This window comes from Notechis scutatus, chromosome 11 (assembly GCF_049901735.1).
Source record: "Notechis scutatus isolate UNSWTSFEM ecotype Mainland chromosome 11, rNotScu1.2, whole genome shotgun sequence".
In the NCBI taxonomy this organism is placed as follows: Eukaryota; Metazoa; Chordata; class Lepidosauria; order Squamata; family Elapidae; genus Notechis; species Notechis scutatus.
In genome coordinates this window covers 3,453,557-3,481,041 of record NC_142019.1, presented here as the reverse complement: position 1 = coordinate 3,481,041, position 27,485 = coordinate 3,453,557, and the positions used below count along the sequence as shown (strand labels likewise).

At 45.3% G+C, this 27,485-nt stretch overlaps 1 protein-coding gene across 2 annotated transcripts in view; it reads right to left on the bottom strand.

The window, feature by feature from the left end:
- Positions 1-13,996: 13,996 nt before the first annotated feature.
- Positions 13,997-27,485, bottom strand: part of WDR93 (WD repeat domain 93) — a 29,961-nt gene continuing 16,472 nt past the window's right edge. For both annotated transcript variants that reach the window (XM_087972603.1, XM_087972602.1), the window contains exons 14-18: positions 27,101-27,161; positions 26,237-26,393; positions 23,734-23,893; positions 16,395-16,514; positions 13,997-14,522 (exon numbers count right to left, since the gene is read on the bottom strand). In XM_087972603.1, the coding sequence (XP_087828729.1) occupies positions 14,456-14,522; positions 16,395-16,514; positions 23,734-23,893; positions 26,237-26,393; positions 27,101-27,161 (565 nt within the window). In that variant the 3' untranslated portion in view covers positions 13,997-14,455. The remainder of the gene's footprint in view (positions 14,523-16,394; positions 16,515-23,733; positions 23,894-26,236; positions 26,394-27,100; positions 27,162-27,485) is intronic.

Below are 27,485 nucleotides of genomic sequence, written 5' to 3'. Positions count from 1 at the left end.
GAAAGCCAAAGTTTCTCCAATCCTCCTGAGAACCATATGAATTTTGATACCTTAATACAGAATTCATTGCTTTTTATTTTTAAAAAATGTATTTTAATAATCAATATTGTGAAACGCTTCTTAATGAATAGAATTGCTAATAGCCACTCCGGCATATGGAGAAAAATTCCACCAGAGACATTAGTTTGGTGGAAGTGTAATAATGCAATCACGCACAAATTACAATGTAGATAGAAATTATAGACTGCAGCTGGTTTCAATTTGTTGTTTTGACCTTTAACTGAAAAATGAATTCTAATAGGCATTTGGCTTCAACAATATGTTTAGTTTCCAAAGCAATATCAAAACCCAAGTAGTTGAAATAATTGAGCTGTAACCCCTTTTTCTGGTCTTTTTGAGATTTTAGCTTTGATTGTGGTCATCTTTCCTTAACCTGGAATTCCCCAGTTTTCAACAACTAGATCTCCCATTGCTCAAATCCACCATGGACTAAAACTGGTATCAGAGGGATGAAAAAGAATTACGTGGATCAGAAAAGTTGATATGGATATGGTTTGCTTAAAACCATGGTTGCAAAAAAGATTGTAAAATTGGTCATGGTTACATGGTTACCTGCTTAACTACTCCCACAATTTAGAACCATAATCCAGGCTCCATTATGGTCATAAGTCAAGGACTAACTGCACAAAAATTAGATTAATAAATAAATTATAGTTACTGTTGTGTAACAGTTATATGAAAAAAAAAACCACAGCATGAGGAAAAGGAGCTTAAAATCCAGTTGTTGAATTTCACCCCTTTCTGAAAACGATTGGTAGACTGGTCTCTCTCATTTTTCTCCCACAAAATCTTATAAAGAATTCCAAGAGATGATTTAGTCATTTATTCAGCAAAGAACTGAAGAACGCTTATGATATTGGATCTTTAGCCTTGCATTCTGTTTTGAAATGAGAGCTCCATTCACTGCAGAAAAAAATATTTCAGAGCTACCAACCTGGGTAGAAGAATAAAACTGGTATATTAATGTAAGTGCACACATTTTAGAAGCCACAATTTTTCACTTCTTTCCTCTTCATTATGCCAGTGTCTAAGAATAATTGCCAGAGATTCTTTCCCTGGCCACCCATAACCTTATCGCTTCCTTGTATACGGGATCCTCCATCAGAGTCCCATTACAGGCAAAATTCTTCAAGAAGCCTTACGAACAATGTTTTTTGTCATAATGGTCAGCAATCCCTAAAATGTAGAATAGAATAGAATAACAGAGTTGGAAGGGACCTTGGAGGTCTTCTAGTCCAACCCCTGCTTAGGCAGGAAACCCTACACCACTTCAGACAAATGGTTATCCAACATCTTCCTAAAAACTTCCAGTGTTGCAGCATTTACAACTTCTGGGGGCAAGTTGTTCCACTGATTAATTGTTCTGTTAGGAAATTTCTCCTTAGTTCCAAATTGCTTCTCTCCTTAATTAGTTTCCACCCATTGCTTCTTGTCCTGCCTTTAAGGTGCTTTGGGGAATAGCTTGACTCCCTCTTCTTTGGGGCAGCCCCTGAGATATTGTAACACTGCTATCATGTCTCCCTTAGTCCTTCTTTTCATTAGACTAGACATACCCAATTCCTGCAACCGTTCTTCATATGTTTTAGCTTCCAGTCCCCTAAACATCTTTGTTGCACTTCAAGTAGTTTGTAGTTTGTTCAATATATATACTGATGGAGGGTAGGTGACAAAGGCTAGCAGGTTTATTGGGGAATTTCTCATTTTCAGAAGTGAAAGGGGGGTGGGGAAGCAAGAAATACAAATAAATGACAAAACCTTGAGACCTGGCTCCCAGTGGGTGGGTGGGTGGGAGGACATGAATGTAGCCACGGCTACAACAGTGACTTCATGCACAAAATGCTGTCCTTGCATTTTTCAGTGGCAAATAGGTCACTAATGAAAAAAGGCACAGCAACACTTTGTCTTTCCAGTTTTAATAACATTGGTAGAAGATAAAGCAGTAGCATCACACCTTGTTTGTGATGAAAGTTAGGGAGTGGAGCGTGGAGCTTTTATATTCATGGGTCTCTATAGAGTAGGGGTGTCCAAACTTGAAAACTTTAAGACTTGTTTCTCAAGCATTAACTTGATCCAACTCCCAGAATTCCCCAGCCAGCATAAAAAGAGCTTATTCAGATGACCAGACAGTCCTCCTCATTGCCTTCTCTTCTACATCTTCTTCTTCTGTAACCCAGATGTAGTTGAGTGGAGGGGTAGCTGAACAAAAATATGAACAGAAAATGAAAGAAGCAGCATCAAATGCACTATTATGGGCAAGACAAATCACCATTGGCCATTATTAAATTTTCAGCAGTTCAAAAGGTATGCCTTTTTATCCACCTCAGTAGCACAGCTTGAAGCTTTAATCAGGAAGTTTCATGACATAGAAGATTCTTTATTTTTTCTGGCATATGAGAATTCTTCTTTTTCTCTCTCCCTTTTCTCTGATATACTTTCCAGAGCTCTTTACCTTCTGTGGGCTGAGATATTTTTTTGTATGACGGTTGTCCAGTCTGCAACTCTTCCTCCTATCTCTCAAAGTCATTTCCACAAACTATGACAACACCCTCCATTAGAACTGTAGCTCTAGGAGAAACACCTCTGGGGTTCTTCCTTTTCTGATCTATCTTTGAAGATTCCACGAGGTAGGAAAGATCTGAAAAATCTTTCAGACTGAAAGAACAGGGGATAAATGTTTTAATCTTTTCAATTAAAAAATTCTTAGAAAACCCCGGGACTTCAAAAAGCCTGGGAGAACAAAATGATTTTACTAGTGCAGAAAAGAACAATGTACAATGTAAGATAATGCTCCTTGGGAAATAGTGACCTACAAACCACTTGTATTTTTAAATAGCTATTTAAATTGCTATTAGAAAATGCTGGGAAGGTGGGAACAAGCATGGATTATTATTATTTTTACTTTCAAAAAATAAACTGATGCTAAAGATGATGGAAATAAACCCAATTATCTTGGGACTGCGTATGGAGGGATTGGATTGATAGCATAGCTTGTTTCCATCTATGTAGCCACAGAGGCAGAGAAGGAAAGCTCATGATTGGTGAGGATTCTGGGAATTGCAGTCCAAAGAATATTTGGAATGAGTCAAATTGGAGAAAGGTGTTGAAGTAGAACAGTGCTTACCAGAAAAGCATGATAAGCCCTTTGTGGCATAACTTGCAAAGATGGAGAATTGCACCATTGTTAATATTCAAGCAATCCACCATTTCCAGGGGCTTGGTCTAGATGTGGTGTGGAATATGCACAATTCATGATCTGTTTAAGTAGGCTTCAGAGAGGACCAAACTCTGGCAACAGTAAATGAATTAAGTCAATCACATGAATGAGGCAGCACAAGAGGTTAAAAACTAGCCTAATGCCAGACACGAAAGACGAGAGCTATACATTAAGTTCCAGTTAAGCTGACGTAGTTCTCGATGCCTAAGCATGGGAATCTAGTCAATTAATGGCTGGCACTATTTTGGTACTGGATAAGAGCTAATGGAATTCAAGAGGGGTTGATGTTTGTTTGTGGGAATGTAAAGATTGTAGGCTGATTCCTCTCTTGACTACGCCCCTGGGCTCTGCTGCTGCTTCTCCTCCACCTACAACAGATCTTAATAAAAGATTGTGCAAGTTTCAGACAGTACTGTTGATCTGGACAGCTTTCAGAAAGAATTGACCAAAACAAATCCACTGTTAATCAGGAGAATTTTCAATAACCTATTTATTATTGATCCTGAAAGTATTTGGAGGGACAATGGCAGTAAAATGGCTGGTCTGACACCCATAATCCCCTCCCTGCTCTTCTTGAGATATCATTTTTCCCTACTTACTCGGGGTTATTTCAAAACTAGACCTTAACAAAACATAAAGGGCCCACTTTGTTCCATTTTTCTTTTGAAACATTTCTATCTTCTCTTGTAGCCAAATTATAGGGTTTCAAAAAGAGGGAAAACACAGCCTTTGTAAATATGCCATTCTCACCATAGAGCAGGGAAGACCTTTTTGAATCAACACTAAAATTCAGCCCTGCTAGTCTTCTCACTGGCAAGTATGCTGTAGTGCCCTTTGTTAATGTCTCATCAATCATTTCTGCTGGTGCTTTGTAACTCCCAGATGACCTTCTTGGGAGGTGGAACATCACTTCGAATGATTTTTAGCTTGCGTTGTCATCTGGTGACAATGAAATAAATAAATAAAGCCCTTTGTTTTCTAACTCTAATTTCTAATTCCAATTGTTCCAGCCTCAAGTTATCCGAATTGATAAGACCCAGCTTTTCAAAAGACTGCAAAACGAATTAGACCATAGTGAATATGGCTTAAGCGGAGAAATGTGGGAAGGAATAGAAAGGCTGTGAAGATGGCATTTGCATTCTCTCTCCAATAAACGGGTGGGGTCTAATACATATCGATTTTACAGAAGACAATGTTGAAAAAGCACTACGCAATCTAAAACCATCTTATATATTGAACTGGATGGAATATGTGCCTACTTCTTAAAAAAGCTATCCACTGCCATAGCAGAACCTCTAAGCATAATCTTTGAAAAATCTTTCAGGACCAGCTCCTTGACTAATCTATGGTCACAAGCCATGGTCATCCCCATCTTCAAAATGGGAGACCCCAGCCTAGTTGAAAATTACAGACTAGTCTCTTTATGCTGCGTCACCTGTAAAGTCATGGAATCAATTATTAACCAATCCATTATCCTCCACTTAGAGACAAACAACCTACTCTCTAATAAACAATTTGGTTTCAGAAAAAAACGATTCTGTAATCTGCAACTCTTACACTGCAAAAACATATGGACTACACAACTTGATCAGGGCAAAGCAATTGACACAATTTACATAGACTTCTGTAAAGCCTTTGATTCAGTGGTACATGACAAACTACTCCTAAAATTAAATCTTATGGTATCTCTGGACATCTGCATAACTGGATAGAGGCATTCCTGTCAAACAGGCAACCAATGGTCAAAATTGGGAGCATCCTATCAAATCCTGTACCTGTCAACAGTGGTGTCCCCCAAGGCAGCGTACTAGGACCAACTCTCTTCATACTCTACATAAATGACCTCTGTGATCATATTAAGAGCAACTGTGTTCTTTTCGCTGATGATGTAATGCTATTCAACACCACTGGCAATACTGCTACCCTTCAAAAAGACCTCGACTATTTATCAGAATGGTCAAACAAATGGCAACTTCAAATCTCAACAAATAAATGCTCTGTCTTACATATTGGCAGAAAAAATCAGAAAATAAAATACAAGCTGAATAGTCAAGACCTTGTTGATGACCCAAACTTTGTCAAGGACCTTGGAGTATTCATCTCAAATGATCTAAATGCTAGAGCCCACTGTAACTACATAGCCAAAAAGGCATTAAGAGTTGTTAATCTTGCATAGCTTTTTTTCCGGTAATATCACACTACTAACTAGAGCATACAAAACATTTGCTAGACCAATACTCGAATACAGCTCATCAGTCTGGAACCCACATTATGTATCTGATATTAGCACAGTTGAGAAAGTCCAGAAATGTTTCACAAGAAGAGTTCTCCACTCCTCTACTCGTTGCAGAATACCTTATGCCACCAGATTTCAAATTTTAGACCTAGACAACCTAGAACTACGCCGCCTTTGGTCCGATATAGTACATAAAATTATATATTGCAATGTCCTACCTGTCAGTGAATACTTCAGCTTCAACCACAACAATACAAGAGCACACAATAGATACAAACTCAAGGTAAACTGCACCAAACTTGATTGCAGGAAATACGACTTCAGCAACAGAGTGGTCAATTTCTGGAATACTCTACCTGACTCTGTGGGTTTCTGCCCCAAACCCAAAAAACTTTAATCTTAGACTGTCTACTATTGACCTCACCCCTTTCCTAAGAGGTCTGTAGGTCTGTGCATAAGCGCACCAACGTGCCTAGTGTCCCTGTCCTATTTCTTTTTTTTCTTATTCATATCCATTTCATGTATTCATAACCATGTTTATACTTATACCTGTTATTTAATAATCACTTGACAAAATAAATGAATAAATAAATACTTTAAAATAGCAATAGCACTTAGACTTATTTACCGCTTCACAGTGCTTTACAGCCCTCTCTAAGCAGTTTACAGATTCAGCCTATTGCTCCCAACAATCTGGTTCCTCATTTTACCCACCTCAGAAGGATGGAAGGCTGAGTCAACCTTGAGCCTGATGAGATTCGAACTGCCAAATTGCAGGCAGCCAGCAGTCAGCAAAAGCAGCCTGCAGTCAGCAGAAGCCAAATTGCAGGCAGCTGGCAATTAGCAGAAGTAGCCTGCACTATTGCACTCTAACCACTGCACCACTGTGGCTCACAATATTGCAATATTATTTGTTCCCCGCCTCCCCCCTCCCTTTAAACTGGTTAAAGCTGTCCTTTTCTACATATACTTTTGCAGCGAACGGTCTTGGCAGAAGAGACAGTATGATCCAGTCTCTCAGATAAAATTTAGACAGAAGATGAAGGACCATTGCTCCATCATTATGCATGGATTAGCTTCTTTTCCAAACATGTACAAAAACAACCATGAAAAAGCAATGCCAGGCCAGTTATATAAATAACTGTGTAGTCCTGAAAGAGAGAAAAGATATAGGAAATATACAGGCAGAGCAGTAAACTGGAGCTTTCCATATTTATGGATATAACAGAATAAAAGTTGGAAGGGATCTTGGAGGTCTTCTATCTAGTCCAACCCCCTGCTTAAGCATGGGAGTCTTTACTGTTAGATCTGGAGGAGTGGGCGCAAGGAACGGAGACGAGGCATCGAATAGTGACTCAACTCTTTATTAGTGACTTCAGCAAAGGAACGAAGGCTTGGGCAGCAGCAGCTCCTTTTATAGAGCTGGCTGCTGTCACAATGTCCCGTGATTCAAGTTTGCCGCGCTGGAAGCGTCCAATCGGCGGCGACCCGCTGTCAGCCAATCAGATTAGCCAGAGACGACCAATCACGATCTGCTAACTGCGAGCCAATCAGAAGTGCAGGATTACGAGCCTGCTGTGGAAGTAAAACTATTAGGATTCAAAACCAATGCGTTTGCTTAGTTCGTAACACCCCTCCCCCTAGGTTCCGTCTGAGGGGTGGGGTGATGTATTCTTCCAAATAGGCAGGTCGTTTCACCTGTCTATTTGATCTGCGTTGCTCCACCGGTCTTTGTTCTGGCTCTGGTTCCGGTGGGCTGCTTGCTGAACTTAATGGCAATGATGGTCCAACCTCTTCGCTGGGTGACTCGGGGTTGTCGTTTCTGCTTCCTTCGCGGCTGTCATTCGGATTCCTTGGATTTGCTTCAGTCGCAGTACTGCTTTGTGGCGAGGCGATCATCTGGCTTGGTTCTCCTTCGGAAGGTGAGTATCCCTGGGTTGGTTGTGCTGATTGCTGGTTTTCGCTTACTGGGTCGTATGCTAATTCTCTTCCGGTCTCTTCAGTTTCCTCCCCGGTTTGAAATTCTGGGCTTGTGACGGGGGTAGGTGCTAGTCTGGAACGAAGTTGGTCGATGTGGCACTTCCACGTTTTCCCATCAGCAGTTTGTAATTGGTAGGATCGAGGGCCCGTAGGTTGGGTTATGGTAGCAGGGACCCACAATGGGTCGCCGGAAAAGTTTTTTGCAAAGACTAGGTCGCCTACCTTGAATGTGCGACACCTGCTGATGGACCCCAGGGGCTTTTCCGGCGTGTAGGCAGGGTGTAGGCAATCAAGATGTGAGCGAAGTTTTCGGCCCATGAGCAGTTCGGCTGGGGTTCTGTTTGTGGTGCTGCTTGGGGTGATATGCTGGAGCAGAAGCATCCTGGTCACCTTGTCATCGATGTCCCCATGTTCCATCTTGTGTAGCGTTTTCTTTATGAATTGGACCATGCGCTCAGTCCTGCCATTGGCCGCCGGGTGAGCCGGCGATGTTAAAGTGTGGCGTATTCCCCGATCTGCTAGGTACTGTTCAAATGCCAGAGCAGTGAATTGGGGGCCATTATCTGAGACCAGGACATCTGGCAATCCGTGCGTAGCGAATAGTCTATTTAGTTTTTTGACAACTGCTTCTGTGGTGGTGCTCTTCATTTTGTGGACCTCCAGCCAGTTGGAATAGGCATCTACTGTTATAAGAAATGTGTGTCCCTTGGTGGGTCCCGCAAAATTGATGTGGATACGGGACCAAGGACCTCGAGGCGTTTCCCATTCAGTCGGTGGGGCTTTTGGTGGAGCTGAGCGAGTTTCCTGACATTTGATGCAGGTGGCCACCCAGGTCTCTATTTGCTTATCTATACCTGGCCACCACGCGTAGCTCCTTGCCAGTGCCTTCATGCGCACGATGCCTGGGTGTCCATCGTGCAAGAGTTTTAGAACTTTATGCTGTAGTCTCTCTGGGATTACGACTCTGTCTCCCCACAAGATGCATCCTTTTTGGGAGAAAAGTTCTGTCTGTCGGTTTTTGAAAGGCTTAAGGATGTCACTGGGTTCGTTGTCAGGCCAACCTCTTTCCACCCAGCTGAGGACTCGTGCCAAACAAGGATCCTTCTTTGTTTCCGAGGCGATGTCCCGTGCAGTCAGGGGTGGTGAAGGAAGAGTTTCTATTTGTAGCGCAGCTAGGGTTGGAGCTGGGTTGCTTATGACTTCCGGTAGCGGAGAATGGCTCAAGGCGTCAGCGTGGGGAATGGCTTTTCCGGGGCGGTGTAGTAGTTGGTAATTGTATGCAGCCAGAAACTCTGACCAACATGTCATTCTGGGTGATAAAATGTGGGGAGATGGTTTGTCTCCCGCTAAGATCCCAAGTAATGGTTTGTGATCGGTGATTATGGCAAAGGGTCTTCCGTATACATACTCATGGAATCGTTTGATCGCAGACACAATAGCGAGAGCCTCTTTATCGAGTTGGCTATAGTTTATCTTGGTTTTAGATAAGGTTCTTGAAAAAAACGCAATAGGTGCCTCAGTTCCGTTTGGCAGGACGTGGCTCAAGATGGCTCCTACTCCAAACGGTGAGGCGTCGCAGGTGACAGTTAAAGGTAAAGTCTCGTTATATTGCATTAATACAGCATCTGAAGTTAAAAGGTCTTTAACTTGCTGAAAGGCTCGTTCTTCCCGGTGTCCCCAGATCCAGGACGCCTTCTTGTCGAGGAGCCTATGCAGGGGTTCAGCAATGGTTGCTTTCTGGGGCAAGAAGATGTTATAAAAATTAATGAGTCCCAGGAAGGCTTGGAGATCTGTTTTCTTCCTAGGTCTTGGGGCGTTTTTTATGGCAGTTAGTTTTTTCTCAGTAGGGTGAATTCCCTGTTTGTCAAGAAGGTACCCAAGGAATTCAACCCTCTCAGTACATAGTTGGCACTTGTCCTTCTTGACCTTCAGGCCAGCGTCTTTGAATTTCTGGAGAACCATTCTGAGTCGTTCTTCTAATAGGCTTCTAGTGGGGGCAGCTATCAAGACATCATCGAAGTAGGGCGCAACCCCTTTTATGCCCTGTAACAGTCTCTCCATCAGACTTTGGAAAATACCCGGTGCTACACTCACTCCGAATTGGAGTCTATTACACTTAAATGCACCCCTGTGCGTGACTATAGTCTGGGCTTTTGCAGTCTGTGCATCTACGGGCAGCTGCTGGTACGCCTGGGCTAGGTCCAATTTTGCAAATATTTTTCCACCTCCCAAGGAATGAAGAAGGTGTTGGACCACAGGTACAGGGTAAGCGCTCTGCTGAAGCGCGTGATTTAGGGTGGCCCGGTAGTCCCCACAAATTCTCAAGGATCCGTCAGGTTTTATGGGGGTTACAATTGGGGTCTCCCATCGGGCGTGGTCAATCGGTTCCAACACGCCCTGGGCTATTAATTTGTCCAATTGTTCATCAATCTTTGGCTTGAGTGCAAATGGCACTCGACGAGGCTTAAGGCGAATGGGTGCAACATCAGGGCTGAGATTAAATGATATGGGGGATCCTCTGTACTTGCCTAGTTTCTCGGTGAACACGTCCTGGAATTCCTGGACGAGGGCCGCTTCCCAGTCATCGCTTCCGGTCTGGTGGATGCCTGCTAGTTCAATTCCTAGCGGCGCGAACCACTGCAAACCTAGCAAGCTGGGCCGATCTCGATTGACGATGGTAAGAGGAAGAGTTGCAGTGTGGTCTTTGAAAGATACTTGGACGTGGCTGGTACTGGCAACTGGGATTCTGTTTCCTTGGTAGTCTTTTAATATGATTTTTTGAGTGCTGAGGTCCTGGCGACGGATGTCAGGGATCAGCTGTTTGAGGGTTTTCCAAGAGAACATTGATAAGGACGACCCGGAGTCGACTTCCATAACACATGGTTGATTCGCAATGGTGACCTTCACTCGGATTTTCCTTGCATCCAGGGATGAAGCGTGGCCGATGGTGCTGGTTTGATGGGTCTCTTCTCGTCTAGTTGAATTGGCGGGTGCTCTATTTCTGTAGTAGTAGTGGCTCCATTGGTTGTTTAGGCGGTCCCAATTTATTGGTGGGGTGCCTGTTGTCTGCCGGAAATTATATTCTCTTCGGGTTGGGCTGGATCCTCGCTTGCTTCTGCATACTTTTGCGATGTGGCCCCTCTTTCCACAGGAATGGCAGAGTGCATCTAGGAATTTGCAGTCTGATCGCGGGTGATTACCCCTGCATCCAGCGCATTGTCGCGAAGATTTAGGGTTCCGAACGCTGGTCTCGCTGGTCGCGTTCTGACCTGAGGCGGTTGACCTCCTCTTCCTCGCTTTCTGATCAGGATTCGAGGTCTTCATGGTGGGTGGTCGTTGTGTGCTTCTCGGAGAAAGGCGTAGTGTCACTGGCGAGTTGGCGGTGCGGTGCGTTCGCTCGGCGCATTCGAGCAGCTGATTTCCTGGTTGCTTCTGCTGCAGTAGCATCGGCGATGACATCGGCGAGGCCAATGTCCCCCTTCGCCATAATTTTGCTCTGGGTCATAGGGTCTTCTAGGCCCAGAACAATTCAGTCTCTCATGGCTTCCTCGAGGTTTGCGAAGCCACAAAGTCCCGCCAGGTTCCTTAGATCAGTGATGAAGTCTCCAACACTCTCGCCTTTCTGTTGGTCCCTCTGGTAAAACTCGTGTCTTCTGATGAGTGTTGGCACCGCTGGTGCATAATGGGCCCGGAGGATTGGCGCGAGGTTGTCCCAATCCATTGTCTTGACTTCGGCCGGTTTCACAAGTGCTTTTGCCATTTTAAAAACGGCGGGCCCGCAATGGGTCAGGAATACAGCTCATTTCTTGCCAGGCGTAGCATCTTTTAGATTGTTGGTCTCCAGGAACATCTGGAACCTGTCCATATACGAGTCCCAGTCTTCGTTAGCCAGGTCAAATGGAGCGGGTGGTATGGCGTGCTGGTCATTCTGTCACTAGCGGGTGCGCTCTTATCCACGTGCTCTGTTTGGTGCTCAGCGAGTGCTCAGTCAGCTCTATCGTCTCCGCATCCCATCCTCGTCGCCAGTGTTAGATCTGGAGGAGTGGGCGCAAGGAACGGAGACGAGGCATCGAATAGTGACTCAACTCTTTATTAGTGACTTCAGCAAAGGAACGAAGGCTTGGGCAGCAGCAGCTCCTTTTATAGAGCTGGCTGCTGTCACAATGTCCCATGATTCAAGTTTGCCACGCTGGAAGCGTCCAATCGGCGGCGACCCGCTGTCAGCCAATCAGATTAGCCAGAGACGACCAATCACAATCTGCTAACTGCGGGCCAATCAGAAGTGCAGGATTATGAGCCTGCTGTGGAAGTAAAACTATTAGGATTCAAAACCAATGCATTTGCTTAGTTCGTAACATTTACCATTTCAAATAAATGGCTGTCCAAACTCTTCTTAATAGCAATAGTGATAGCACTTAGACTTATATACCGCTTTATAATGCTTTACAGACCTCCCTAAGCAGTTTACAGAGTTGCCCCCCTATTGCCCCCAACAATTTGGGTCCTCATTCTACCCACCTCAGAAGGATGGAAGGCTGAGTCAACCTTGACCCTGGTGAGATTTGATCTGCCAAATTGCAGGGAGCCAGCAGTCAACAGAAGTAGCCTGCAGTACTGCGTTCTAACTACTGCGCCACCGAGGCTCTTAAAAACCTCCAGCAATGGAGCATCTACAATGATCTATTGGATTTGTTTGTTTGTTTGTTGTTTATTTTTCACAATCCTCAACACCACCGCCCCATCTCCCCCAAAGAGGGGTTCTGGGTGGTGTATGATAAAACATCAAAACACAAAAACAGTATGTAAAAATTAAAATGCTAGAATTAAAACATTAGTATTAAAAATTCAATGTTTTAAAAGAAAAAATTAGGAGTCAAGAATAATTAATTCTTGTTAAAAATTAGTCGACAAAGGGACAGGGTGGGCTATCATGGCACCAACCAACCCCATGACTGTGTGCTCCTTTGGGTTCCCCACACATAGGGGTAGGATTCTACTGGTTCGCACCTATTCGCTAGAATCGGTTGTTAACATTCTAAGCAGTTCGGAGAACCACTTGTTAGAAGAAATTACTGGCCTAATCCTGTAAGAAAAGCAGGAGGGAAACATTCTGGTGTTGCTTACAGAAACTGCCTCTCTGTTAACCCTTATTACAGTCTTGGCAGGACTAGACTTCCTGTCTCAGGAACTTCTCTGGAGTTTTTTTCCCCTCCTTTGCTGGTACTTTGCTTGTGTGGAGGGACCATTCAAAGTTACAATGGCACTGAAAAAAGTGACTTATGACCATTTTTCACACTTACGACTGTTGCAGCATCCCCACAGTCATGAGAGGCCAGGCGAGGAGATGCGTCCCTCGATGTGAGTGATATTGAGTTGGCCATGCCCAGCCAATAACATGACCACCAAGCCACGCCCACCAACTAAGCCATGCCCACAGAACCGGTTGTTAAAAAATTTGAATCCCATCCCTGCCCACACAAGACCAGAGACATGTTTTAACCCCTTTCTGGAAGGCCCAGAGAGTAGGGCCTCACCTCTGGGGGAGAGGGGGGAGAATATTCCACAGGGTAGGGGCAACAGCAGAGAAGGTTCTCTTCCTGGATCTCACCGATCAGAGTTCTTTAACTTACGGGGTCTACAATATATCTGGGGACAGGCTGATGTAATAGGATGAAGCCAATTGTGTTTAATACTGAGCATTCCTATTTAGTTCCCTAAAACACATTGCTGATGTCCATTTGGACTGCAGCAAAGGGAAGCTGTTAAAGGAACCCGTAGAATTGGGATGTGTTGCATGAGTGCTCTCTTGTGGACTGCCAAGCTGCTAAAATTCTATTTGTTGAATACAGCCTCTAATAGTCACCAATGGACAGCTGTTGCAAATCTGCAACCACAGAAACAAGCTTCCTGAAACATTTTCCCTCTACACACACACACACACACCGAACAAGTAAAGTTTCAGCCAGAAACTTCAGACCAAGTAAACTGAGAAAGGAAGTTACTTATTTCAGGATTGTAAGAATTAAATTACAATTTGCTGTTTTGTTTTGACCAAAGGCCGATGAGTGAGAGCAGGCCAACTATTTATCAGCCCAGGTTATAACTGGTTTTTCAATTTGTGCTAAACCCTGAATTGCTTGATTTGCTGGGTTTGCCAAGCTCACTGAGCTAGCCAGTGATTCAGAAGCAACAATGGCTAGATTCACAAAACACATCACACCGTACACAAGCAACATTATGACTTAAAATGTTCTGTGATTTAGCAATTCGTTATTTCAGGGTCACATTGAATGGAATCAAGGAAATGGAATTGCGATGGCGGGAGGAAAGGAAAAAGATCCCCAGGTTTCTCTTCCTTTACTCACATAGTGCTAAACCATGATCTGTTGTTACATCTGATCCTCCTAAATGGGTGATGATTCTGTTGAAGAATGCCCTCTATTGGCTTAGGAATACCACATTAACTATCAGTGGATGTCTACCCAATGAAATTGAAATTGTAATCAGATCGTACCAGATTATTTCATTTTCTGAAAGTTCCAATATTATGACAGTAACAGCTATGTTTATTTGTAAAAAGAGTACTAATGACATCTATTGCTCAGGTCCATCTTTTTAAAATAATAATAATAATAAATAACCGAATGAAGGCTTTATCGGCAGGCTTAAGATCTGTCTGAGCAGGTGCAAAAAGGAAGAGAAACAAGTATATTGGTAGAGATTTCTTGTATGTTCCTTAGCATCATAGACCTTAATTTCCCAGGCATTTGGTCCCTCTCTCCTGCACTTTGAACTGTGTAACAGAGATTACCCCTTGAACCTCTAAGGGCAACCGGAGACTCTTCCCATGTTGAATTCTTCCACAACTGGTTTCTGACTTTGTTCCTTTCCTCTAAATGTGGTTGCTAGAAACCAGATGCTATTCAAAAGCATCCAACAATGGAATCAGATGGCAAAGTTGCTACTTAGGTTGATGGTGTTTCAGGTGTCGGTTCAACATGTAATATTTCTTCACTAGTCCTAGGAAAAAAGCTAAAACAGAAAAGAACTGATATAAGAGAGCTTATTTTTATGATGTTAGAAACAACATAAAGTGGAAAGTAAAGGCAAATGCACAGGATTCTAGATATCAGTAGTCAGTATTCCTAGTGGCTAGCGAATCAAGTGTCCCCTAAGTACATTTTTTTATTTTTCCGTTGTCCAGTGATTAGCCTGCCCTTCAATAGAAGGCCTATCAATAGGTATGGTACAAAATGGACAGGTTATTGCTAGGAAAGATAATATGTCCGCCAACCCATTTTTGTGGCCCTCAGATCCTTTCCAGAATTCTGCAATACAATATAGTCTGACCGCAAATTTTTCCCTCCTTTTGAGATGGAAAATAAACAAAAAGTTTAGTGTACTTTCTAAAATGGGCTCTGTGCGGTCTAAAAAGCAAAGGCAAGCCTCCTTTCCCCAACCCTTAAAAACTGAGGGAGGAAACAAAACCTCAGTTTGCCTTAACTGATTCAGAAAGACTTGGGGAAAGTACCCTTGTATGCATGCACAAGAAGCCATCAAGTTGCTGGACTTATTTAGAGTCATTTTTTAAAAATCTGTATGAATTCAGAAGCAAAATCTGATTTGTTCAAGCTGCCTTTGACTGAAATCTCTGAATCCAGTCTTTGCACAAGAGTAGCAGGTTTGAGTAGAAAGTATACTCACAAATTTCCCTTCTCACTGGACGTTTGATTTAGAGAAAAATGCCAGAGTCAACTTTTGAAACAGAGTCTTGCCACATCCATGGTAACTCCTTAATATATCACAGCAAATATACAGGACTAGCTCTATACCCTTGCTTCGCTACAAAACTATGTGATCAGGCTTAGATTTGGAGAGGAAAATAAGGGGAAAAAATTCTGCCTCTGCCTACCAGCATCCATTGGTATACATCTGGCTAGTGTCCTGTCAGTGTGTAAGAGAGTTGAGGGCTGTTTTGAAAGTGAAGCAGTATTTGCTGTGTGAGCAAGGAGATAGCAAAGAGCCTGGGCGTGGCTTAGCTCAACTGTTCTGTACTAATGCTAGTTGGTGCTGTGAAACTAAAACTGAAACTCCTCTCCTCTGCTTGTGTTTTGCATTTGGAAGAGATTTTTTTTTAGGTGGGGAGGGGAGTAGAACTCCTTAGCCTCAGAGCGTGTTAATAATAATATAGGAAATACTATTGCTCTGATGGTCATTTTGAAAAATCCTTTCTTAGTGAGCACCTAGAAGCCAAGAGGAACATACATGCCAAATTTCAAGTTCATAGGCTTTACAGTTCTGGAGATTTTGTGATGATGCATGAATGGTATTTTGCTTTTATATATATAAATAAACACAATAGGGCTTTTGCAAATAATCATCAAAAGACCTACCCTGTTTCAAAACCTGTCTAATTATATCCAAAATATTTTGCTCAGCTTGAAATGAACTTTCAAACAAGTGGATGTTATGTTACCCGCCAGAATGCCCACGTCAGCACAGCCATTGCTGAGAATTCTGGCTGTTAAAATTCACCAAGTGGTTAGGTTAATTAATCTTTTTCATTTCACTTCTGAAAAAAAAAACTTCTTCAGCTACGTGGCTTTAAATGTGACATGTAGCAACCATTGTCAAAAGCGGTGGAGCGAAGGAAACATGGGCACTTTTTAACCCAGCTAATGAAGGAGGTAAGTATAGAAATAGGGAACTCAATCTGTTACCATGCACATATTTGAAGTACAATTCTCTATTGCCTGAAATTAGCCTGAGTTGACATGCAAAATATCTGCCAAGCATCTTTGCTATAGGAAACACAAAGAACAACATCTGTTCTGGGTTGGTCAAAGCAATTACGGTTCAGCATCTGTCTCGGGGGGGATGGGGACAACAAAGAAGAGAACCAACCTGGACTCCTGATACACGTTCACTTCACCAAACATCTTCCTTTTCAAGGTAGCTGCATATTCCTGCAGCTGGCTCCAGCATTCTGGCATCTGTTGGCTAATTGTGGACAGCCTCTGCAAACTAGCCAGGAGATATAAAACAGTGATTCCAGCTCCCTGGGCTGAACCCATTTGGTCTTCATTGCCTGGGGGGTTAACTTATTTGTGACCAGGTTCTCCAGGCTGCAAATAGTTGCTCCTGGATTTGTATGGCACTTTTAAGTTTTCACAGTGCTTCCAGCAAAAGGATTTTAGCAGCCTTTGCAAATAGATCGGCACAATAACTCTATAAATAGGGCATTGCGTTTAACAGCTGCTTCTGCTAAAGAGTGTTAGTTTAGCATACTGAAAATATGTTCTACCAAAGAGTTCTTCTCTGGTTTAATTCCTGGCAAGCTCCCTCTGTTCAGAGTGTGAAGAGTTGGGAGAAGGCACCCAATCCAAAAGGTAACTGTCATGGCATGTGGGAATGACCATCAAAGGCAGAGCAATGAGACTCAGCAAGGAAAGGGTCAGATAAAAGGCACCTGAGCTCTCAGCAGGAATATAGACAGGGCAAGAGGCTAAGAAGAGACCCTGATTTCTTGAGTTGTGATAAGAAACCATGGAAAGAAACCAATCAAGGTGTTCTGTCTTAGGCTTCCCCCAAAAGCACTAAACCAACTCCTAGTCCTGGTAAGACCTCTTTTATTAAATGAATGTGAATTTAGTGTATTCACATTCAGCCAACAGCTTGGCAAACAGTCTTACAAAGGTATACTAATTAGCTCAGACCTTATCTATCTTGGAAAGCTGCCCGGTAAATATTTTCACACGCAGTGCTGACAGGGAAGGGTTGGATTACACAGACAAATCTTCACGAGGCTGGAACAAACAAACGAACGAGCGAGTGAGTTGTTTCCTGCCAAAGCCCCCTCCCCTTTTGCTCCTCTTTTAATCCTGATTGGGAGGAGCCATTCACCATTCACCATGTGACCTTACTCCCTCGTGGACCCTGAGTTCTTAATTATTCCTTCCTTTTGGAAGCTCTGCGCATGCACAGGCTGGGAACCAGTTCCAGAAGCTCCCCTGCTTCACTACTGTCCGAGCTGGAAGGCAGCTGATGACTGCCAGCCTGCCCTGGCCCCATCTCTGCCTCTGACACAGAGCCCTCGTCCAAGCGTTCCTCAGCCTCCAGGACTGGCCCAGGTTCCTCCCCAACCTCCTCGCTGTCTGACTCTGCTGCCAGCTCCGTCAGCCACCGGCGGGCCACAACACAAGGAGAGAACCAACCTAGAACTAAGGAGAAATTTCCCGATAGTTAGAACGATTAATCAGTGGAATCACTTGCCTCCAGAAGCTGTAGGTGGTCCAATACTGTTTTTAAGAACAGCCATTTTTCTGATTGTCTGGAATGGTTTAAGGGCCCTTCCAACTCTGTTATTCTGTTACTGTGAAGCTACCCGAACAGAATTGTGTAAGTCTGAAAGTACATCTCTCCCTCCACCATTTCCTTTACAGCCAAAGAAACTAGGGAGGGTCACTTCCAAGCCTCTTGCTCTTCCCAAAATCTGTGGGCTCAGTTTTTATTTCACTGTTCCCTTGGCTGTGTCTTGTCAAAGTCATGGCCACAAACCATGATAGTAAAAGTCCCAATGCTGAGCAAAGCAGGAAATATTTTGGCACTGGGAGCAGAAATGGCCTTTGAACAAAAACAAGTGCCTTGATCCTAGAGGCCCCAAGTCTGTCCTTTGACAATTCCAATGAAAGGCTTTGAAGAATTAAAAAGTTCCACACCCAAAACTAATAGCTGCCACCATGGACAACATTGGGCCAGACAAACCAAGAGTGACTCAGTTTGTGCACTATATAAAGCTTGTAGTCTACGTTCACATAGCAAGCTAAGATGAAACCAAATAAACCCAACTGGAATTTTCCTTGTTTATAACTTGCATAATTATTAAACATTATCCTCATTTGTTTGAAGCAACACCTATCTCTTTATTCATCTTCTAAGTGTAGAACTAACTATTCATAAATTCATAACACACGTCATATTGCCATCTAGTGATTTTATGGATAAAGTGCACATTTCAGGAACGTATTGTGGAAATTGTAGGTTTTTTCCCCCCCCCTAGGATAAGTAGGACTGAAAAAAGAGTTCAGCTAGAAACAGTAAAGATCTTTTTCTAAGATTTAAAGAAGATTTTGGAAGTTGAGGGCTGAATTTGACCAGAGGCTACATTCCAGAAAAGTAAATGGACCAAACCAAACTATGGGAAAAACCACAGCAAAAAAAACCCATATTTAATGAAATTAAAGACATTAAATACAGTTACTATGCCTTCCTACAATATATTTAATTCTGTCTTTCAGGGTGATTAATTTGGCAGCAGTTTTAGAAGGGTACCAATTTTGCTTTTTTTAAAAAAGAAAAGAAAAAGAGCAGTCATTCATGAAAAAAGTTAGTGTCAGCCTTCAAGATCTTTTCTACTGCTTTGCATCTTTTGGCTGCCATAAGTAACGGTGGGAGGGGATATGTCTGGGAAGAGAGCTGGAGGTGTTACATTCTTGTGTTGTATAAATGAGGAGTGGGGGGGGGAGTATAAATTCCTGCTCTTAAGTTTCTATTCCTTGCTTAGCTTTCTTTTCTCTGCGCAACTGCAAAACTTTATCAAAATATGTCAAGGTCAACGGACAGAGGCCTCATCACCACCTGAAGATGCCCACATGACCATATCCAGAACTTTTAATTGGAAGAATCTTTTGAACTTTGGGGGGTGGGAACAATTCCATCCCTTTGTATATGTGATCTGCGTGCCTAATTTCTCAGATTCAGAATTTTATCTGAAGCTACCACTTCAATTTTCAGTAAAAGATTTCTTTTCTCTAATCAATGGAGTCTAAGTATTTCTTTCTTGGATTTTGAATGGAGCACAGGCTGACATTATTCTGAATCTCATCACCAGCCCACCCGGAGAAAATATCCAGTTTTCTACTGAGGGGGTTTGACATCATGTCATCTCCAGCTAGTGAAGAAGAGGATCTTGGAGCTGTGGGGGGGGGGGGAATCGGCTGATACCGGAGGTGCCAGCAGCCGACTTGCTAGCTGACCTTACTCTGGAGGAAATTCCAGCTGAGAGGCCCAGATGGTCATTGGGTGTTGGCTGGAAGGATCCCGACGAGCCTCCCCCCCCTTGAATCACCACGACCCGGCAGTGTGGGGGAGAGGGGCCATGGCAAGAGAAGGAAAAGAGAGAATTTTTGCTGGATCAAGCCAGGCAGCTCCTTAATGAAGCTTTTGGACAGCCTCACGTCGCTCCAAGGTATGAGGGGGAAGGGGGAGCAACTTCAGCCAGAGACAGCCAGGCTGCCCCCACCCCCATAGCTCAGCCTGCGCCAGCGCAGCAACCAGCTGCAGCCCCAGGGCCCCCAGCCAGAGGTGTGATTCCTAGAAGACGCAGAGTTCTCAAGCTGCCTCCGTTAGAAGTGAAATTTGGGGGAAATCCCAAAGACTTGGGTTTCTTCCTAGCACAAGTTTGGAGCTATATGGAGGAATATGGGGAAGAGTTCACCTCTGAAGCAGCCAAAGTGAGATGTGTTACCAGGGCCCTGGAGGGAATAGCGGCAGAGTGGATGGTGACTTTGCATAATGATAACTCCCCCCAACTGCGGAATTACAATGTATTCATGACTGCGTTGCGGGCAAGATTTGAGGACCCACTGGCGGAGAGAAAGGCCAGGATCAGGATGAAAACCATAAATCAAGGGAGGAGGTCAGTGGCCGACTACACCCAAGAGTTTAGACAGCTGGCATGCCATAACCGAGGCTGGTCCCAGGGAGCCCTGATAGAAGCCTACAAAGATGGTCTAAATGAAGACGTATACCAGATGTGTATCTCCAGAAGGGATCCCAAGGATTTGCAACTGTGGTACTTGCTGGCAGAGGAAGTGGAGATAGATTTGACCCGAAGCAGATGCAGGGGGGGGGGTGCTAGATGGAGCAAGCCATCTCCCCCATGCTTCCAAGAGGCCCCTAAGCCTCCGAAGGGAGGAGTGATGGCAAGACCCAAATCCACTGCCTGTTTTCAATGTGGGAAGGAGGGCCACCGGATTGCGGACTGCAGGGTCAAGCTGGATCCAAAGGGGGTGCAGAGAGGAGGGAGGAAATCTGAAAATCCCCCAGCCAAGCCTCGCGAAACCGCGCTAAAAATGGGGGAGGTTGTAGAGGTCGCCCCTCCGGCAGGAGGAGAGCTGGGACCTCCGACCTTCCTTGAAGAGAGTGAGTCCGACTCAGAAGATGACTTCCTGGTAAGTCCAAATAAGGGCCCCATGACCATTCCAGTAAAGTTAAGGGTACCCACTTCAGGGACCGAAGGGGAGATGTTAGCCTTGCTAGACTCTGGGTGCATGAGATGTGTAATCAACATGAAAGTGGTCGAGGAGATGGGCATCAGACTGAGAACTTTAGAAACGCCCATAGCCTTTTGCCAATTAGATGGATCAGTGGTGGGGGGTTGCCCTGCACGCTTCATAACGGAACCCCTAGAGATGACCATGGGGGAGCATGAAGAGACTTTGTGTTTTATTGTGGCCCCTGGAATGGAGCAACCATTAATACTAGGATTGCCCTGGCTCCGCAAGTGGAATCCCCATGTGAACTGGAGGAAGGGGTCGTTACGCATACGCACCAATCAGCGACCGGAAGGAGAGGGGCCATCCCAACAGAGGCTTCAGAATCCGGTTGAGCTAGCCTCCACAGGTACCGAAAACTTGGAGGGGGAGGAAAAGATTCCGAAAGAATATTGGGACTTAAAAGAAGTGTTCAGCGAAAAGGCTTCAGACGAGCTTCCCCCCCCCATCGGTCAACAGATAGTAGTATTGAAATTCTGCTGGGGGTGACGCTCCCGAAACCAAAGTTATATTCGATGACACCATGGGAATTGGAAGAGCTGAGATCATTTATCGATAAGAATCTGAAACGTGGTTTCATCCAACCCGCTAGACCTCGGGTAGCAGCCCCAGTGTTGTTCCGTGAAAAGAAAGATGGCTCCAAGCATTTGGTAGTGGACTATAGAAACCTGAATGCTATTTCTGTGGAAAACGTGTACCCCCTCCCCCTAATGAAGGACATGTTAGCCCACCTGGCTAAAGGGAAAATTTTCACGAAATTGGACTTGAGAGAAGTGTATTACCGAATCCGAATTAAAGAAGGGGATGAGTGGAAAACCGCTTTTAATTGCCCAATGGGTTGTTTCCAGTTCAATGTTCTCCCCTTTGGCCTGCAGGGGGCTCCAGCCGTATTCATGCAGATGATCAATCAGGTGTTACATGAACATTTATACAAGGGGGTTTTGGTTTACCTTGATGACATTCTTATTTACACGGAAACTTGGGATGAACATGTGAAACTGGTACGTTCAGTACTACAGAAGCTGCGAGCCGCTAAACTGTATGCTAAACTGTCCAAATGTGAATTCCATCAAGAGAAAATTGACTATTTGGGGTATCGCATTTCACACGAGGGTATCGAAATGGACCCAGGGAAGGTGCGGGTGGTGTTGGAGTGGGCCCCACCGCGCACCCGAAAACAACTTCAAAGCTTCTTAGGATTTGCCAACTTTTACCGGCAATTCATCCCGTCTTTTGCTAAGATAGCAATGCCTATCACCAATCTCTTGAAAACCAAAGGGGAGGTGAAACCAAAGCCCAGCAAACCGCTGGAGTGGTCCATGGAATGCCAAGCCGCCTTTGAAAAGTTGAAGCGACTGTTCGCTGCAGAACCAGTGCTAAAGCACCCGGACATGGATGCCCCGTTCGTGATCCAAGCCGATGCGAGTGATGTGGCAGTTGGAGCGGTCCTACTTCAAATCAATGAAAAGGGAACTCTACAATCCTGCGCCTACACCTCCCGTAAACTGACTGAAACCGAAAGAAGGTGGGCTGTCTGGGAAAAGGAAGCTTTTGCAGTTCGTTGGGCTCTATTGACGTGGAGACATTTCTTGGAAGGAGCGAAACACCCGTTTGAGGTATGGACTGACCATAAGAACCTGGAGGCCTTAAAGACGCCTCGGAAACTGTCTCCTAAACAAGTTCAGTGGGCCCAGTATTTTAAGCAGTTCAACTTTTCACTGAAGTACATCCAGGGGGGGAGGAATTTTATGGCGGATGCTTTATCTAGACTGCCTCAATATAACAGTGTTCGTCAGGAAGTGATACGGCCGATTGTTTCAACCAAACAGCTGGCCGCCCCGGTGGTCACTAGAGCGCAAAAGAAGAAGCAAGAAGCAGATTTGTCGAGTGATTTGACAGGGCAATTAAAGGAAGCCTTGAAACTGGATGAGTGGTTCCTGGCGCATTCAAATAACTGTACAGTTAGAGATGGTTTAGCCTGGATGGGAGCGAAACTGTATGTACCAGAGACATTGAGAAGTCAAATATTGCAACAGGCCCTTGATTCCAAAGCGGCTGGTCACTTTGGGTTCGTGAAGACCTTACACCTCGTTAAGCGACAATTTTGGTGGCCGTCGTTGAAAAAGGACATTGAGACTTATGTGGCTAGCTGCTCAGTTTGCGCCTCAGCAAAAAGGCCTCCTGGTAAGCCAGCTGGTCTGTTACAGAATGTGGCCAGGCCAACAGCTCCTTGGAAGGAAATTTCTATGGATTTTATAGTGGAGTTACCCGAGAGCACTGGACACATGGTTATTTGGGTAGTAACCGATTTGTTCTCCAAGCAAGCGCATTTCATACCTTGCTCTAAGATTCCCTCTGCAAAATCGTTGGCTAAACTATTCATACTACATATCTATAGACTGCATGGTGTTCCTGAATGTATAATTTCTGACCGAGGGGTTCAATTCACCTCAAACTTTTGGAGGGAATTCTTGAAGTTAATAGGCTCCGCCCAGGGGCTAAGCTCCACCCACCATCCCCAAACCAATGGGGCCTGTGAGAGAACTAACGCAGTGTTAGAACGATACCTCAGATGTTACATAAATTATCAACAGGATAATTGGGCTGACTTACTGCCATTTGCCGAGGTGGCATACAACAATTCTGTCCATAGTAGTACTGGGTTCACCCCCTTTAAAGTGGCGTCAGGACAAGACTTTGTACCCATACCTGAGCTTCCTCGTGAAAGACCTAACATCCAGTCGCTAGACAAATGGATATCTCAACTCCAACTTAATTGGCCAGTTGCCCGTAAAGCATTAGATGATGCACATCAATCGCATAAGAAGTTTGCAGATAAAAAGAGAACTCCACAGTTAGTCTCATTGCATAAGAATATCCCCATAGGGGAATGTGGCTTGTCAACTTACTTGTTGTTTAAAAAAAGATCACAACGTCTGTCCCAGGTCAATTCTGGAGAGGCAGCAGGGAGATTCTGAGCTTTTGCAGCAAATGTTTCCATGAAAGAATACGTACTGAAGTCATAAATAAAGATGGTCTCCATTTCTGCTTTACCAACCTTAGACTCCCCTGTATGATTGCAAGCTTAGAGTTAGAGATGTTTTTAGCCTTCCTTCTATATAAATGCTATTTTAGAAGGTTCACTTTGGATTGATTAATCAAGAATTATACCGTGTTTCTCCAACAATACGGCCTCCACCAATAGGAAGCCCCACCATGTTTTATTGGCATAAAATCAAATTAAGCACCTCCCCCCAAATTAAGCCCCATATTAAACATGCAAAATGGGGGGGGGGGGAAGCGGGGGGGACTTGCCGTTAGGAAGTACTTTTGTTGCATGCCCGGATATGGTGCTGCCTGCATTGGTGGGGCACTTCATATCGGGAGACCTTCCACCATTGCTTTCCCTTCTCCCTTGCTGCCGCGGCATTAGAGCAACACCGCGGCGTTTGGCGCAGCCACGTGCGGCCAGTCAGGGCTCCTCCCTGCAACCGGAGCCCTGAGGAGACACTTGGCTTCAGGCGCTCCCGTCTTCCCTTTGCTTTGAAGATAAAGCGAATTATTTTACAAAGCCTCCCCTGCCCGAGAGGGCAGCCCAACCCCACGTGGGAGGCTAATTTCCCGGGGCCTCTTCCGTTCCTCCCTGACCTCCCTACACTGCGCGCCTCTGACGCGCTGGTCCCTTCAGCCCAGTGAGCTCTTCCACCTCAAAGAAAGGCCAGGCGGGCGGCTGTGAAGCAGCAGCAGCGGGTCTGAGCCGCTCGCAGCGGAAACAGCCACCACCCTTAGCCCGACGCGGGGAGAACGAGCGAGGTTAGCGCCCGCCAGCCCGTCCTTCCCGCCTTTGGAGGCACCTGCACTGAGCGCCTCCGCGGCTCGGTTTCCCCTGCCGGAGGGTCCTCCTTTCGTGCGGAGGGCTGCGGGGGAAGGCGCTCGCCCGAGAGGATCTCTCCCTCTCTCTCCCCGCAAGGTCAACGTCTGCGCTGTGCAGGAGAGGGCTGCAGCTGGTTCCTCCTGCTTGCTGAGAGGTGAGGAAGCCGCGGCTCGCCCGGGCAAGATTTGGGAACGAGGGGCAGGAGGAGGCACGCACACACCCGCGGCTCACTTTCCCAGCTCTGCCCAGCCCTCACGGCTCTCGCGCGGCCCTGGCGGGCAGCGAGCACCTCCCGCCGGACCCTCCGCTCATCCTGCCAGGGCCGCGCCAGAGCCGTAAGGGCTGGGCAGAGCTGGGAAAGTGAGCTGCGGGTGTGTGCGTGCCTCCTCCTGCCCCTCGTTCCCAAATCTCACCCGGGCGAGCCGCGGCTTCCTCACCTCTCAGCAAGCAGGAGGAACTGGCTGCAGCCCTCTCCTCCGCAGCGCAGACGTTGACCTTGCGGGGAGAGAGAGGAGAGATCCTCTCGGGCGAGCGCCTTCCCCGCAGCCCTCCGCACGAAAGGAGGACCCGCCGGTAGGGGAAACCAAGCCGCGGAGGCGCTGGTGCAGGTGCCTCCAAAGGCAGGAAGGACGGGCTGGCGGGCGCTAACCTCGCTCGTTCTCCCGCGTCGGGCTAAGGGTGGTGGCTGTTTCGCTGCGAGCGGCTCAGACCCGCTGCTGCTGCTTCACAGCCGCCCGCCTGGCCTTTCTTTGAGGTGGAAGAGCTCACTGGGCTGAAGGGACCAGCCAGAGGCGCGCAGTGTAGGGAGGTCAGGGAGGAACGGAAGAGGCCCCGGAAATTAGCCTCCCACGTGGCTGGGCTGCCCTCTCGGGCAGGGGAGGCTTTGTAAAATAATTTGCTTTACCTTCGAAGCAAAGGGAAGACGGGAGCGCCTGAAGCCAAGTGTCTCCTCAGGGCCCGGTTGCAGGAGGAGCCCTGACTGGCCGCACGTGGCTGTGCCAAATGCCGCGGCATTGCTCTAACGCCGCGGCAGCAAGGGAGAAGGGAAAGCAACGGTGGCCTGAACCCGAAGGTCTCCCGAATATCCAAGCTGTCGCCGCCCGCCCACCCACCCGAGGATGGAAGGGGGGGGAATTAAGTCACCCACGAAAAGACATCCTAGCCGTTTTTTCGGGGTCAAAAAAATAAGGCCCGGTCTTATTATGTGAGAAACACAGTACTAACGGAGAAATCAAGCAAGACATATTGAGCTACCTGCCCTCCTCAGTGCTCTGAGACCAACAAACATGGAAACAACTGTTAATCGCCTTCAAAATGCTTTATAAAATGATGGCACTGTGGAAGTGCTCCAAGGAGGATACTAGCAGGATCTAACAACCCTCTTCTAAAGTAGAGACAGAAAGAAAAGCTGAAGATGAGTCAGCACTTGAGAGCTGAGAAAGCAATTGAAGAAATTCAAGACATGCGTAAAGAAAGAAAATATACCCTGCCTCTCCTTATGTGCTTGCGGTGTACGTTGCATTTCCAGAACTCCTTACCTTGGATGGCTAACCACCTGCCAGTTGTATCCATGGAAAAAACTGGCTGCCAAGGTGATGCCACTTTATATGAAGGTGCCATCATGAATCGGCAAATGATCTCATCTGTCGTGGTATCCATCAGATTAATGACACCAATCCAGAAGAAAATTAGTACCTGGCACAAATGAAAAAATGACATGCAGATCTTCCACACATTCATGGGTGTTGTTTTATAGCAACCCAATGACTTCTATGTGTTAAGCCAACAGCTACAATTTACAAAGAGCCAGTTTCATCTAGTGGTTAAGGTACCAGACTAGAAAGGGGAGACTGTGAGTTCTAGTCCTGCCTCAGGCATTAAAGCCAGCTGGCTGTTTTGAGGCCAATTGCCAGGAGATTGTGAGTTCTAGTCCCGTCTTATGCATTCAACCTACCTAGATGACTTTGGGCAAATCACTGAGAGATAGGGAGTTCTAGTCATACCTTTGCCATGAAAGCCTGCTGGGGACATTGGGCCAGTCCCTCTCTCTCAGCCCAACTCACCTCGCAGGATTATTATTGTGGGGCAATAGGAGGAGGAAAGGTTGTTGGATGTTTGCCACTTTGAATTATTTGTAGTCATGATGATGATGATGATGGCGGGATACAAATAATTTTTTAAAAAAATGCCACCACCACCATTAACATGGATCTTGGTCCAGTACAACATCTATCATTTAGCCATCTGTGTTATATCAACACACAAGAGATCCAACATCACCACTGATTATTTTGTATTCAGATATTTCATCTCTAAGCATTTCTCCCTGATCTTTCCCACCTTCAAGTTTCTTGGATTTGGAAAGACAAGACACTTTAAGAAAGTAACAATATGGCACTCACAGCATCGGGCAATGTTGGAATGGTGGCCACAGCACTGATTGTCTGATCAGGAACCTCAGGTCTATATAAAAAAAGAGACTTTATGTACTTTTTTTTCACTTGGTATCTTGAGGAAAGCATGTTCATGGCCAAGAGAGGCATAAGTCATACAACTGTTTAAGAGAAATGTTTTCAGTCCTTCTTTGATTCTGATCTAAAAATGATCATTAAGACTTATGGGATTTATTCTGCATTGCCCATAACCCTGTTTCAGTGTACTCAGTAAATCAGTCTAGAGATAGTGTGTGCAGGGGTCAAGAAAGATACTTCCAGGGGTGGGCTGCTACGGGTTCACCCAGGTTTGGGAGAAACGTAGCTAATGTTATGGGCGGTTCAGAGAACCGCC